The 14,797-nt window shown below is 44.5% G+C and overlaps 2 protein-coding genes and 1 long non-coding RNA gene across 9 annotated transcripts; 2 read left to right on the top strand and 1 right to left on the bottom strand.

The window, feature by feature from the left end:
* Window positions 1-416: 416 nt before the first annotated feature.
* Window positions 417-7,276, top strand: LOC127773926 (uncharacterized). 6 transcript variants are annotated; one of them, XR_008017681.1, is made up of 8 exons: window positions 418-677; window positions 2,304-2,364; window positions 2,456-4,458; window positions 4,546-4,684; window positions 4,801-5,708; window positions 5,814-5,902; window positions 5,972-6,563; window positions 6,782-7,276. It is a non-coding gene; the product is annotated as an uncharacterized LOC127773926 (long non-coding RNA). The 6 variants fall into 6 exon arrangements; XR_008017677.1 differs by having other exon boundaries at window positions 417-677; window positions 2,304-4,458; XR_008017682.1 differs by lacking the exon at window positions 2,304-2,364 and having other exon boundaries at window positions 6,782-7,275.
* A 548-nt stretch (window positions 7,277-7,824) lies between these two features.
* Window positions 7,825-11,298, bottom strand: LOC127773894 (transcription factor TGAL1-like). The gene is made up of 9 exons (XM_052300114.1): window positions 10,253-11,298; window positions 9,770-9,953; window positions 9,553-9,627; window positions 9,415-9,474; window positions 9,211-9,288; window positions 9,085-9,136; window positions 8,603-8,874; window positions 8,271-8,513; window positions 7,825-8,172 (listed from the first exon to the last, which is right to left on the bottom strand). The coding sequence occupies exons 2-9, from the start codon at window positions 9,833-9,835 to the stop codon at window positions 8,026-8,028; spliced, it is 993 nt and encodes a 330-aa protein (XP_052156074.1). The 5' UTR covers window positions 9,836-9,953; window positions 10,253-11,298; the 3' UTR covers window positions 7,825-8,025.
* Window positions 11,299-11,560: 262 nt separating this feature from the next.
* LOC127773892 (calcium-dependent protein kinase 14) lies at window positions 11,561-14,327 on the top strand. 2 transcript variants are annotated; one of them, XM_052300113.1, is made up of 8 exons: window positions 11,563-12,273; window positions 12,352-12,495; window positions 12,621-12,773; window positions 12,865-12,980; window positions 13,089-13,256; window positions 13,359-13,486; window positions 13,611-13,710; window positions 13,819-14,327. In XM_052300113.1, the coding sequence occupies exons 1-8, from the start codon at window positions 11,607-11,609 to the stop codon at window positions 13,909-13,911; spliced, it is 1,569 nt and encodes a 522-aa protein (XP_052156073.1). In that variant the 5' UTR covers window positions 11,563-11,606; the 3' UTR covers window positions 13,912-14,327. The 2 variants fall into 2 exon arrangements, with proteins under 2 accessions (XP_052156072.1, XP_052156073.1); XM_052300112.1 differs by having other exon boundaries at window positions 11,561-12,273; window positions 13,089-13,486.
* Window positions 14,328-14,797: the final 470 nt, after the last annotated feature.

The raw sequence follows: 14,797 nt of genomic DNA, 5'->3' as shown, positions 1-14,797 counted from the left end.
ACATGTGGGGCCCACGTGGCCCCACCATTTTTAATTATCTTTTGTGCAGAACTGACATGTGGGTCGCATGGATATTATTATTTTTTTCAAATCAAATTACGCCACGTCAATGCCACGTCAGATAAAGACCAAGTCAAAATAGCTACGTAGACGCCACGTCAGCCAAAACAGCCAAGGGACGTAGTCTGCACGGTTTTGATAGTTGAGGGATCCATGGTATCTGGTTTTGGGGTTCAAGGACGAAAATCGGATTTATTGACAAGTTTAGGGACCTCAGATGAACTTATTCCAAATTAAAACGACCTCATACGTGATGGGCCTTGGCCCTTGTTGCACATGCCCAATTGCACCAATCGTCTTCCGAAGAGGCCCAGCCCAGCAGCCCGTGAGTCCCTGACGAGAAAGGTCGCCATGGCCGAAGCCACCGCCACCGACGGCGGCACGCGCGGCGCCCGCTGCCCGGCGGCGCACACGTCGCGCGTTGCCGCGGCCGCCTCGGAGCGCTCTACCGCCGGTTTGCACCCCGCCAAACCGGAGACGCGGGAGGAGAGGAGAGGAGAGGAGAGGAGAGAGGAGAGGAGAGGAGAGGAGAGGAGAGAGGAGAGGAGAGGAGAGGAGAGGAGAGGAGAGAGAGAGAGAGAGAGAGCGCAACGCGTCCTTCGTTTTTTCATCAGGCGGTAAGTTCAATAGCCGCGATTCTCTAATGAGTTCAGAATGATGCATCTGAGTTTGATGCCGTAATTTTTTTTCTTCCGAGAAATTGGTGATATGGTAATTCTCTGATTCTCCTACCCTTTATGCGTACTGCGCAATTAGGTTTTCCAGGATATTTACCGTTTGCCTTGGCATGGTCACAATTCACAACCGCTTGCTTCTTGAGATAATTGGTGTTAAGATACCCAAATCTGGGGCTAATCAGTCTTGAGTGTTGAAATGCATAGCTTAAAAAGTGAGGATCGTTGGCGGTTCAACTTATCTCCATAGCAAAAGTTTAGCCAAAGAGTTAACTCTTGAAAGTTACAGTCACACATTTAACTAGATGAGTACAAACAATACCACAATAGAATAGGCTGGATCTGAAACATGCGCTTAGGACAATGATGTTTATAAATTTATGACATAATGGAAGCTTCCCAATGTTTGAGAAACGCAAGGAACTGATTAGTTAAGACCATACTCTTCCGCTAAAGTACCTGATTTTTTTTCTTCACAGTGCTTTGTGATGGCAGGTTGAATGCATAAATGCATAATGTTCTTGAAGTATCAGCATCCACCAACATCATGAGTTCATATGTGATCTGAAAAATACAGAGAACATAGTGCACAAATAAGTGTTTTGACCATTTTTTTTAAGAAAGATGGACGCCATTATTTTTATTTGGTCAAACTAAGTGAGCTGCGCTAACTTATAATACTTATGCATGGAACTTTAATACTTTATCATCGATATTTTTAGAAACCAGTTACCATCTGTATAGAGTACTGCCCTGGACTTATCTTCTTGGGAAGTCACGCCACAACATTCTCTAAAATTGGACCAAATGTTTTTGTTACTATGCATGGTTCCATGAGAAAATATGCATGTCTCACTGCAAAGTTTTAGGTTTTCATTCCCTTACAAGGTATGACTTGACCATGGTTTTGGGGTGCTGGTCTGAATTTTTTTGAGTAAAATTCACAAAACTATAGATACTTTGGTCAAATTATCAGAAAACTATAGATTCAAGGTCATGTATCACAAAACTACAGATTTAACAATAAATTTATCACAAAACTACAGGTTTAAGGCTAAGTATCGCAAAACTATAGTTTTAATAATAAAATTATTACAAAAATACATATTTTAGGGTTTAAATACTTAACACTAATGTTAGGTTTGAGTTAAAAATGTCCAACTTTTGTGGTTAAATTGATACTAAACCTGTAGTTTTGTGATAACATTGTTACTAAATGTGTAGTTTTGCAATATCCCACCTTAAATCCTGTAGTTTTGTGATAACTTTGTTACTAAATGTGTAGTTTTGTGATATTCCACCTTAAATCTGTAGTTTTGCGATAATTTCAGTGTTAAATCTGTAGTTTTGGATACATCATGTTAAATTTGTAGTTTTTTGATAATTTGTTTAAAGTACCTGTAGTTTTGTGAAATTTACTCAATTTTTTTTACTTGTAAAGAAACATTTTATATCAAAGAGTTTTAACACTGATAAGTTGAGTACTTAGTTGACAACACATACTTAGACAGAAAAAACAGAAAAGGCATTCAGTTCTTACCATTTCAGCTATATCGCTGTTGCATTCAGGACAACCTTCTTCTTATGCTCCTGTTGGGTATGAAGTAATCATCATCTATCTCTATTACTGGTACATGAGCAATTTTAGGCCAATCTTCTCCACCAATTTCCTGGCACCTCTCTGTTATTAAAGGGCATTCTTTGATGTATAATTCTTTTAGTGATTCTGGAAGGCCATGTTCTGACAAGCATGTTATAAGAGGGCATTTCAAGATGGTCATAACTGTTAGACAGGAAACTTCATTTAGGTCAGCTGGCAAGTAGCTCATATCACTGCACTGGAAGATCTCCAATGTTTGCAGAGTGACTGGAAGCTTTACTGGAAAAGAATAAAAGTTGGCACAATTAGTGATGGTAAGATGTATCAGTGAGGATAGTTCATTTAGCTCTTGAAGAAGAGGGTTGATTAGATTGGAGCATGAAGTGATGCGCAGGTCTTCAAGCATGGGGGGTAGCAAGCTATGCTGCTCTGATGGTGCCAGCATCTCGCAATCATAAATGTGGAGACTTTTAAGAGCAGTCAGGGATCTGAATCCTTCAGCTGGCAGATGAGTTAGCTCTGTGCACTTAGTAATGGTTAATTGCTGGAGAGAGAATAATTTCTGGCTAAGCAATCCATTCTGTAAGGATATGAGATTTGGGCACTGATGAATCTGTAAACATGCTAATGATGATGAAAATTGACAGTTTGGTACATGGACTTCTGGAAGAATAGTGAACCCTGTTTCTGAAATTATGAGCTTTACTAATGTCGGTGGTAAGGGCGGGAATTCTGTTACTTGTGGGCAGTCAATCACTTCAAGTTCTGTGAGGGATGGAAGCAACTCACCATCTTGAAAAGAAACCCATCTTTGGAGATTAACCATGTCTTAAATTACAAGTTCCTTCAGTGACGGAAACCCCTTAACCTCATCGCTGCCTGAAAACTCTTGGTTGATTTGAATAATGGCAGGAAAACCCCCAATGTCTAAGAACTTGAGTAGAGGTAGCTCCCCTAGTGCTGGTAGAATCGAACAATTTGTACAGTCAGACAGGTGAATAGTTTGCAAGTGACAAAGTCTGCTTAACCACTTTGGAAAGTAGAATCCCACAAATCCCTTGACCGTCAGCTCCCTGAGTTCGCAATGTGGTTGGAGCTGTTCAAGTATCTCTTTCTCTTGATTTGCTTCTTCTGAAGTTAGGTGCCTCCTGTCGGACCATACCAGGTCTAGAATCCTGATGCGTGTCTTCTTGCTTAGTAAAGCTTCACCTGCCTCTTCTGCACTATCTACAGCCTCAAGATTTTTAATACATATACGACCTCCGATACTCATCATTGTTTTCAATTCACTGATCTTGTATCCTTTGTCGTTATGAACAACAAATTCCTCCAACTGTTGGAGGCAAGTCAAGTTCCCTATTCTTGCAATGCCAGTGATCAAATCTATTCGTGCTTCTAGCCATCGAAGATTTACAAGATTGGTTATGCTTTCTGGGATGCACTCTAATACATGGCAGTTTTTCAACTTAAGTGTTTGCAAGTTGAAGAGCCTACCAATTGATGAAGGCAACACAGTTATACCAGTGCCTGAAAGATTCAAATAACGGAGCATTTTTAGGTTCCCGATGGAGTCTGGCAACTCAGTAATGTCTCGCCGGTTCAATTCAAGCACATGGAGGTACCTTAACATGAGGAACAGATCACTGGGAATAGGGCTTGTCCTTGATTTATATCCATTTAATAGTAGAAGTGTGCGTGCTCTCTTAAATCCAAGAAAGTCTTCAAATGAAGTCCGGCTTCTATTGTGACAAGAGAATGACAGGTACCTGGAACTTCTTGAAGTGCTGCTGCTGTTTGGAGGGTCATCCAATCTTAAGCATTCATCCATTGAGACCGACTGTGCAAGGTCATGCATGGCATCATGCATCACATATCCTCCTTTGTGATGTTGGAAGAAGGATCTGCTTAATAGTTCATCAAAATAGCTGCTCCCAAGTTCCTCAATTGTTCTCCTTCCTGGAGACTGAATGAACCCAAGGGCCATCCATATTTGCACCAAGGTTTCTTTTTCGAACACATAATCTTTATGGAAGACTGAGCAAAACGCAAAACATCGCTTCAATATGGCAGGCAAATGATTGTAACTCAGCCTCAGTGCTGGTAATATATTGTTCTTATCTGATGGTAGTTCCCATATTTCACTCCTTAATACATTCTTCCAATCATCCTCGGTATCCTTGGTACATAACAAACTACCTATTGCTTTTGCAGCAAGTGGGAGGCCTTTCAACTTCTTCACAATTTCCTTGCCTATAATTTCTAAATGTGGGTGCAAACTGGAGTCACCATCAGCAAATGCATAGCTCCTGAACAAGTTCCAGCAATCATTTTCAGATAACTGCTTTAGAAAGTAAGGAGTCATTCCACCCATTAGTTTCCCAACATTTTTGTTCCGTGTAGTTACTACAATTCTGCTTCCATTGCTTCCACTAACAAGAGCACAACGATATCTGTCCCATTTTTCAGGGTCCTCATTCCAAACATCATCAAGTACTAGAAGAAATCTTTTACCTTCCAGCTTTTTTGAGAGATCTTCTTGAAGCAAGTTCATGTTGGTCGTGACCGATGAGAACCCACTGGCAACTGATTCAATGGTTTCCTTGGTAAGCTTCATTTCGTCAAAATTTTCAGAAACGCACAGCCACACCCGTAACTGGAAGTACTCCTTTACTCTTGGATCATTGTAGACAAGCTGTGTTAGAGTTGTCTTCCCTAGTCCCCCCATACCCACTATGGGAAGAACAGAAACGTTGGCATGGTTGGAGTTGTTCGGAGTCAACAGCATCTTCACAATGTTCTCTTTATCTTCTTCTCTCCCAAACACACTTGAGCCATCAATTAGTGAACTGGTCTTCGGCCTCTCTTTGATCTCTTCTCTGTCCATGGTACTGCTCATATCGGGCCCAATAAGCTGTCTTTCTTTCACAAGCCTGTCTATCTTCTCCTCGATCTTCCTTATTTGTTGCACAATCTTGTGGTTGGAAAAACAGTTGTTCAACCAAAGGCAACAGAAACTGCTTCTAACCTTGCTCAGATGGCGACTGCGGGACGAGCCTTCTAGTTCAGATTGGAGGGTCTCAGCTGCATATTCATCGAGCAAGTCATCCATCTCATATGCGACATCCTTAAGCTTGGCAAGCCAGCTTCGTGCCGCCCTATCCTTAAGTTGCCGAGCCTCAGCATCTTCGACATGCGCTTGAATCGTTGACAGACTGCTGGATAACTTCTGCAGCTCCTCAGCTATGTCTTGGGGGAATTTCAGCTCACCTATAGCAGCAGCAATCACTTTATCAAAAAGTGCTTGCATGAAGGCAGACAGAACAGCTTCTCCGATCACCATGTTCTTCGGTTGGGTATGCTAATTGGAACGGAAGGTGAGGAGGCCTGGGACTTTGGGGGTACTTAGTTGAGTCTCCAGCATTGACCTCAAAGTCGTTGTTGCCTGTACATTTTCAGAAAAGAAAAGTTGTGTGTTGTAGGGACCTGCTGTAACATCTCTCCTGGACTACCGATGATCTGATCGGTGGCTTCTATGATTTGTATGCTTAATAGGATCATGACATCTGAGGTATACTTTATTCCATATAAAAAAATGAGGATAAATTTATTATAAAATGTCTTTTTATTTTTGTGACAGGATAGGGTTTGGCCCATATGAGACATCCTGGTGGCGAAAACAACATCCGTCCGATGTAAAAGAGAAATATGATATACTCTCAAGGCGTCTGTTTTTTTGTAACTTACAGTTGTAGAGTTATCTGGTACTTCACTCATGTGTTGACCAACCATCTGAATCTTACTCCAATGTCTTGTGCAGATAAATTACCAAAGGAGACAAGCTGTCGATTCCTCAGCGTTATGTGTAATATTCAAATGAACTCAAGTGCTGTCGATGCAAGCTTGGCAATTTCCTAGAAAGACCAGCCAAAGCAACATCAAATGCTGTTCGAAAAGAAGCACAGCTTCAGCAGGCCTGCTACAGTCATGTGCAAATATGTCTCGCATCCTTTCTCTTGTGTTCAGTCAACCATGGCTGCCCGGCATCGAATGGAAAATTTTGAAAAGAACCGTTCAGAAGATCTCTTTCCACTAGATATCTTTGATTAAAATTTTCCAGGTTCGCACAAGTCGCAGTTAGGTGGGTTAGCATATAGTATTTGATGAAAGTGCGAGCTCTTCGTGCCAGTCCTTGAAAAAAAAGAAGAAGAAGCACTGTATGATTGATGAAGGTGCGTGATTTCTTTATGGTTTCATCTTGATGTGCGTCATGTTTCACACTCGATAACCATTTTATTTTATTGATAATGTCTAGGTTGCTTAACTTGTTTCACACCTACTGTTCGTGAGAGTTTTGACTTCTTTAGCAGCAGTGAAGGATGCCGAATAATCCTACTTTGGTCATATCTGTGTAGTATTTATCAATTATTTCTCCTTTTTTTTTTTGCAGCAAAGGGAATGTTCTTTGCAAAACAAAAGGAAAAAGGGGTACTTCATTTGAGCTCGACGTTGGTCGTTGGTAAGTTACTGATACAAGTTCGGTTCTGTAATCTGTATACGCTTCTTTTATGTATGATTTCTACAAATATATAAAATACAGTTTATGACTCTATAATGGAGTGCTAAAGTGAAAAAAAAAACCGTAGAGATTAAAATTTTGTGTGTTTTTCAACACTTTTCAGGAACCTATTTACATACACTTTTTTATGTACGTTCTATGTGCATATATTTTATACATAAGTACAGCTCACACTTTGTACCAAGAACAGTCAACAGGTGCCTCCTTAAGGGGCAGTGCGATGGGCTTAAAGCCCAGCTTTTAAACTGGCTCCGCAAATGTAGGTGGCCGATACGGTACTAAAGTCCACGCGCTGTACGTCTCGCGCATCCCTGTCTCGTCGTCGCGTGTAGTTGGGCCACGATTTACGGCCCATCGGAGTAGGCCCATGTGCACAGAACGTTCGCTACCGATCCAGTTTTTGGTGGGCCTCTCGTGAGTTGTGCTGGTTGTCCGTTTTAGTGGGCCATGTGCTGGACGCTGGCCTGCCCGCGTGCCACGACGGCGAATTCTGTATCATTTCCATTGAGGGCCTCTTTATTTAAAGGAATGCCAAAGGATTTTTGGAGGAATGGGATTCCAAAGGATTATTTTCCTTCAAGCCTCTTTGATTCATAGGAAAAGCAAATATAAATTTCATAGGATTGCATTCCTATGAGTGGATTCCAAAGAAAACTAAAAAAGAGGTCAGACCTCTTGGAATTATTCCTGGCGCAAAAAGGGATGTGCGGATTCCTTTGTTTTACCTATGCTTCTATCAAAGGGATCTTCTTACGTTTTCCTCTGTTTTCTCTTCCCGTAGGATTTAAAAATCCTACCACTTCAAATCCTGTGTTTTTCCTATTATGCGAATTAAAGGGGCCCTGAATGTTTTTCCACACCTGTACTTTGTCCCAGAGTTGAATGGTTTTGAATTTGGTGAAGATTTTTCCATACTTGATAGATTGTTGGATTTTTATTATAGACAAGAAGACATGAACAAGATCGATTTTTCCCTTCTAAATTCCTCTTGGTATACATCAACACAACGAGCTATGGAGGAATCACATGAACATTTACTTCGATTCTTGTGAGCAACACAAAGCTATCAAGAACGTAACGCACTACGGATCAGTGAAAATCAAATCGATTTTAACTCATTGCTGTGGACGTGCGATCCAGAGAGAATTCAGAGCGCGAAGCCGGGAGAAGTAGTCACTGACTAAGAGCAGCGCCCTTGCAAATTGCCGGGTGGTCAGCACCCGCTGCATTTTCTGGAGACTTTGCATCCGTAGATCATCAGCCTGTAGATCAGCAAATGGAAGGATAAAGCACAAAGCTTCATGTCATGTTCATGTGAATTGAGTAGGCAACCAGCTCCAAGAATTGCTGAAATTACTACCTGCTGCAGCAAGCTTTCCATGTCGCCGATCTTTCCCAATGCCGCAGCCGTGTGATCTGCAGCATTGCTAGGAGAAGAAGAACCTGCACGGCCAAGTTGGGATGCAACGGTTTTCGCAAGAGAATCTTGTATAATTTCCATCCCTTGAGAAAGAGTTTCTTCTGCCTGTTGGGAAGATTGCTGCTGGTTGTATATGCTGGCAAGCTGCTGCTCAGTCAGTGGTTCTAGCTGATCTGCAAGCAACTGCAGCAAAAAATAAATAAATAAAAATAATAATAATAATAATGAACGAACTAGTCGCTGGTTTGAGAAAATTGAGAGGTATAAGAGACCTTAAGAAGATCCGATGGTCGGAATCCACCTAACCAAAGAAAACACCTCTCAAGAGGGGTCCTCCAGGTTGCTGATAACACATGGAGAACATCAGCCTTTGCTGCTAAACCCTTGATCCTGAAGATTTCTTCATGGTGCGCCATGACGCTACTAACAATGCTCTGAAGATCATCGTCACCGGCATGAGTGTGGACTGCAGACCTCAGCTCATTTATCTGCTTGTTATGCTCCTCCAGCCAGCGCATGTACTCCATGTTAAAAGCCAGAGCTTCTAGAATTCAGAGATTGTTATCAGTCTTAACATGAAGTGGTAAGAGATGATGCGAGGATGATGATGGAATCAAAAAGGAAAAAAAATGTGATGGACAACAAACAATAGCTGCACTCATGCAAAAGTTTTAGTGTACTCAGAAATAGAGAGGGCTTCTTAAAGATCAAACTGCATACTGTAACCTAACTATTTTACAGGATAGCTCATTACCATTTTCACTCGTTGAACGTTGTTGGTCTCCCGATGTTGAAATGATAATGCCCTGGGCAGTAAGTAGACAAAGATCAAATATTCAGATATCAGCATGTTCTGAAAATAGAAAGGTGAAGAATATACCTGTTGACGAGCACGTTGAAGCTCCTGCTCCAATTGAGTAAGTTTCATCCTGCTATCCTCAAGCTGTTGGACATATGCCTGTGGGACAAAAGGATAAATATTTTATGAGTTCCAGTGCAAATCTTGTGAACATGCTTGAAATAGCATATGAGCAAGGGAAAGGTTAACGGGATCCCGCGCAACAGGTTATGCTCATGAACAAACCTTCTTCCTTAAACGGCTTTTCCTAGCCGCTTCGCGATTTTGGGCAAGACGACGTAGTGTCTGTCAAAATGAGGATGTCAGTAACAACCTAACAAGTGAATCATGAACCAATGCTTTGAAGGTGTAGTGATCAGATACCTTTTGACCTAGTTTGCCTTTTGATTTCTCTCTAGGACAATAAGCTATGGGAGTAGGAGGATCCCCTTGTTCAAACTGATAAGTAGATCGGGTCAGTCAACATATATGCAAATAACAACAGTCTATTGCAAAAAATGAAAGGTAACATATTGTTAATATCTAACATGATGGTGCATCAGAATTTTGATGAAAAATGTAAATTGAACATAGTAATTACCATCCGGATATTCTTGTCAATGTCTGGATCTGTTGATGCATCTGTCCCAGGGCTTGCATAAACCATATTAAACTCCTCTCAGCTAAAAATGCACTTAATATTTATAATATTATTGATCTAGTGCGCTTCCTTTCGCTTTGCTGTTTACTGGGATCCTGAGACGGGTGCCGCAGCAGTTTTACAACTGAAGGAACAGATTGCAGTGGACAGAAAATATATCCATCATTTACCAAGATGAAAATTGAAGGAGGTAAATTGGCTTCAGATTGAAATGGGTAAAAACACAGCCAAGCTGCTCAGTCAACTCAAATTCAGCTAGGTGATGTACTTTGTACGGTAATCATGAGAACAAACATAGAGAAAACGAAGAATATGCACATCATATGGACATTCTGAACATATTTGGACAACAAAAGTTGAAAAATCAATTGCATAAGCATCTAGCTACTCCTTAAGAAATCAACAGAGAGAACATCTGCATACCTGTAATTTTTCTGGCAATGTCAAATATCTGTATACTCCTCAAGCCCCTCTTGCCTTCACAAACCCAAGAGGCTTACAACTCATTGACCTCTGTGCAGCTGAAAAAGAGTTGATAGTACACGCTAACAGAAATAATGGACAGAAACCATGATGCTAACACAGCTTTATCAGCACCATATCTTCTGGAGTAATCAAATCGTCAGAAATGGCACATACGCGTGTACTGCCACATTGCATCAGATATATCCTGAGCTTACCAGTTTGGTGTCTCTTACACCCAACACGCACTCAGTGGTCTGTGATAGCGATCAACTATGTCTGAATTGTGAATGTGCTCGGAGCACAGGAAAGCACAAGTGGTGTATCTCGGCGTTTATGTCTAACATCAGAGTAGAATTTGGACGGCAGGAGGGGGACCATTGTGACTGACTAGGCCGCCTCATCAATTGAAAAGATTTTAGATTTTTGCGCCTAACCATGGTTTACCTGAGCCTGAGCTGAGATTAGAAGTCTTGAGAAATCTGGCTAGAAAAAAGGCTCAGAAAAAAAGCCTAGTTTGCTACACTGAGAAGTCGTGGCGCGTAACCATGCCAACCAAGGCTTGCCAATGCCGACGCACTACTGAAATTGTGCAACAGAGCAGAAAGAAAAAGAAAGGAACTCACTTGTACGGCCGCTCATCGAATCGATGCGATGGATGGCTGCCGCTCGATCCGGGCGCCCCTTCACTGTCGCCACCACCCTCGACCGGCGCACGGTTACACGAACGCCGCGGCCGCTGCGTCGGCGGCGTCAAGCAGCTGGTTGGCCGTGCGCGCGAGCCTGCCAGGGTCTTTGGGGACAATTGCGCGGGGACGACGCGACAAACATCGCCGTGGGTAGTTCGGCCCCGGCGGCGGCATTTGCTCGAACAGATGGTGGGCACTGTTCGAGAGGCAGTACTACCTCTCCCTCGCGGGGGCTCGCTCCCCTCGGGGCACAGTAACACAAAACGCCGCGCTGCGCGGCCTACGAGGGTGTCCGTGGCGCTTGCGTAGGGACGAGAATTTTTTTCTTCTTATTAATACGAAAATATCTCGGTGTCGAGAAACTCTTCTGATTAAAATCCGAGATTGTTTGCCCAGAAATGCGAAGCGATCGTGCTGAGTTCATGCCCCGGATTTGGCACACCGAAGCCTTTCAGTTATCTTTCCCGTCTCGAGCAAAAGCGCGGCAACCGAACCCAAACCCGCGAGCCGTTACCCTTCCCGCCATTTCCTCCCCACCTCCCCTTTATCGCCCATCCCACCCCCACCCCAATCGCACAAATCGCCTCCTCCTCCTCCTCCTCCCGACGACGACGCCGACGCCGGCCATGGGCAACTGCTGCCCGCCGGGGTCATCCTCCGAGCCCGACCCGCCGCCGGCGTCCTCCGGCTCCTCCCGCCCCGCCGGCAGCGCCGGCGCCGCGGCCTCGCCGGCGACAATATCCCCCTCCGCCGCGCCGGCGCCCGCCAAGCCGCCCGCGCCCATCGGCCCCGTCCTCGGGCGCCCCATGGAGGACGTCAAGTCGATCTACACCGTGGGCAAGGAGCTCGGGCGCGGGCAGTTCGGCGTCACGTCGCTGTGCACCCACAAGGCGACGGGGCAGCGGTTCGCGTGCAAGACGATCAGCAAGCGGAAGCTGTCGACCAAGGAGGACGTCGAGGACGTCCGCCGCGAGGTGCAGATCATGTACCACCTCGCCGGCCAGCCCGGGGTGGTGGAGCTCAAGGGCGCGTACGAGGACAAGCACGCCGTCCACCTCGTCATGGAGCTCTGTGCCGGCGGCGAGCTGTTCGACCGGATCATCGCCAAGGGCCACTACACCGAGCACGCCGCCTCCTCGCTCCTCCGCACCATCGTCGAGATCATCCACACCTGCCACTCCATGGGCGTCATCCACCGCGACCTCAAGCCCGAGAACTTCCTCCTCCTCAGCAAGGACGAGCACGCCCCTCTCAAGGCCACCGACTTCGGCCTCTCCGTCTTCTTCAAAGAAGGTCTCCATCAATTCCTCCATTGCTGCTCTCTCCTTGAGCTCATCATCATCGTCGTCATCAATGGCGTTCCAATTTCAGGTGAGGTGTTCAGGGACATCGTCGGGAGCGCCTACTACATCGCGCCGGAGGTGCTCAAGCGGAGCTACGGCCCGGAGGCGGACATCTGGAGCATCGGCGTCATGCTCTACATCCTTCTCTGCGGAGTTCCTCCCTTCTGGGCAGGCAAGCTGCTGCTGTTCATCGCCATGGTTTTTTAAGCTGAAGCAGAAAGAATGGTTCATGATTCTGCTTGCGTTAATTTTTTTTCTGAACAATTTAATGACGAGATCAAGATTTGGCCGTGGCAGAATCGGAGCACGGCATCTTCAACTCCATCTTGAGAGGGCATGTCGACTTCAGCAGCGAGCCATGGTCGCGCATCTCGCATGGCGCCAAGGACCTTGTCAGGCGGATGCTCCATTCTGACCCCAAGCAGAGGATTTCTGCATATGACGTGCTCAGTGAGTACCCTTCACTTTACGCTGAACATCCCAAATCTTTCAACACCCTGAATTTTTCAGGTGAATGATGCTGTTTTTGTTTTCTGTCCAGATCATCCATGGATAAAGGAAGACGGCGAGGCGCCCGATACGCCGCTCGACAATGCTGTTCTTGGCAGGCTCAAGCAGTTCAGAGCTATGAACCAGTTCAAGAAGGCTGCTCTAAGGGTGAGTAGTGTTCACTGCTCATTGAGTCTGAAATTAGGTGGTGAAAGTGAGAGAGAGAAAAATTCATGATGAACAATAATTCGCTTTGTTACCTTGAATCTTTTGCAGGTTATCGCCGGATGCTTGTCGGAGGAGGAGATCAGGGGGCTCAAGGAGATGTTCAAGAGCATGGATTCCGACAACAGCGGCACGATCACCGTCGACGAGCTGAGGAAAGGGCTGGCCAAGAAGGGTACCAAGCTCACCGAAGCTGAAGTTCAGCAGCTAATGGAAGCTGTAAGGATAGCCACACTTACCAGAATCATATGGAATTGTACTTCACATTCAGAAAACTTTCAGACTTACAAAATGTTTGTGGATTTGGGGGGAAAAAAACAGGCTGATGCAGACGGCAACGGGACAATCGATTACGAGGAGTTCATCACTGCGACGATGCACATGAACAGGATGGACAGGGAGGAGCACCTCTACACCGCGTTCCAGTACTTCGACAAGGACAACAGCGGGTACATTTTCTGAAAATTCTGTTCAGCTGCAATGCCATTTCAGTTTGCAGTCAGCAGTAGAACAGTATCAGTATGCGGTTGCAAACATTCAGAGCTGAAAACCAACGCACATTTCTGCTGACAGGTACATCACGATCGAAGAGCTCGAGCAAGCGCTGAGAGAGAAAGGGTTGATGGACGGCAGGGAGATCAAGGACATCATATCCGAAGTCGACGCCGACAACGTAAGCCGCAGACATTTCCTACACTGCTCATCCCTGAACTGAACACTGAATTGCTGAACATGACTGAATTTCTGAACATCACTGAATTGGGTGAGATCGTTCGTGCAGGACGGGAGGATCAACTACACGGAGTTCGTGGCCATGATGAGGAAAGGCGACCCGGAGGCGAACCCGAAGAAGCGGCGCGACGTCGTGCTGTAGATCGGAGCGGCCATGGCAGGGGATCGATGGAGCTCAAGATTGAGAGGTGGATTGGATTTCCTCAGGGTGGCCGGCGAGGAGAGAGAGCAAAGCACATGAACCCCACACAAACATGCTTACACAACACACGCCATGTGTTGCATAGGCGAATTTCTGTACTGCACAGCCATGGCAGGCGATCGGATCGAGATCGGGGGGAAGTGAGCCTGATGAAGAACCATGTGAAGATGGGTGCTGTTCTTGTGTTCAGCTCGGCTGTATAATAGAACTGTTCATACTCTTTTAACTGAAGATGCGTTGTATTAAACACTGTGTTTAAATTGGGGGTAAAAGACAGAGTCTGAAGGATTTGAGATTGTTGTACAAATTTTGACCATGAATGTGAATTAGTAAGAAGCAAATTGCGAAGGCTCCAATTGCACTTGATCCTGAAGAAGTACATGTCTGAATGCAGTTCACTATCAGAGTATCAGTAGTTCAGTACTGAGTACATGAGTGCAAGCTCTCATCTTAAAGGCTGATGGCCACAACACAAAGAACATCATGTTGTAAAAAGTCAATCCCTAATCATGGATTAATAGGAGAAAGCAGATATTGCCAGTTGACCACCCTTGTAGGATCAAAGAATAAAAAGTATATCACTCAGATAAAAAAAGTGAATATTAAGAAATGATCTAATATCAAATAAATAGAAGGGGTGGGACTTTGAACCCAGACTAGCTAGCCCACCACCTTGTGAAAGCTGGTCAAAAGACCCCTGGACGTTTCTCCACTCAAATCATGTGTAGCAATACACAGTAAATAAAATAGTTTCAGTTTGCGTGCGTCTTCCACGTAAAAAAATGTATAGAAAAAATATTGTACTAATAACATACTCTCTTCGTCC

Source organism: Oryza glaberrima, chromosome 5, assembly GCF_000147395.1.
Source record: "Oryza glaberrima chromosome 5, OglaRS2, whole genome shotgun sequence".
In the NCBI taxonomy this organism is placed as follows: domain Eukaryota; kingdom Viridiplantae; phylum Streptophyta; class Magnoliopsida; order Poales; family Poaceae; genus Oryza; species Oryza glaberrima.
Note: the sequence above shows the minus strand (reverse complement) of the source record. Positions and strands in the feature narration are given on the sequence as shown.

Bases quoted from the DNA above. Each gene is read 5' to 3' on its own strand.
- LOC127773894 (XM_052300114.1), bottom strand. From the start codon at position 9,835: ATGGTTTATGCAAGCCCTGGGACAGATGCATCAACAGATCCAGACATT. The intron at 9,137-9,210 runs GTATATTCTTCA...CTTACTGCCCAG, and splicing joins TTCAACGTGCTCGTCAACAG to GGCATTATCATTTCAACATC. The intron at 8,875-9,084 runs GTAATGAGCTAT...TCTGAATTCTAG, and splicing joins ACGTTCAACGAGTGAAAATG to AAGCTCTGGCTTTTAACATG.
- LOC127773892 (XM_052300112.1), top strand. From the start codon at position 11,607: ATGGGCAACTGCTGCCCGCCGGGGTCATCCTCCGAGCCCGACCCGCCG. The intron at 13,487-13,610 runs GTACATTTTCTG...TTCTGCTGACAG, and splicing joins TTCGACAAGGACAACAGCGG to GTACATCACGATCGAAGAGC. The intron at 13,711-13,818 runs GTAAGCCGCAGA...TCGTTCGTGCAG, and splicing joins CCGAAGTCGACGCCGACAAC to GACGGGAGGATCAACTACAC.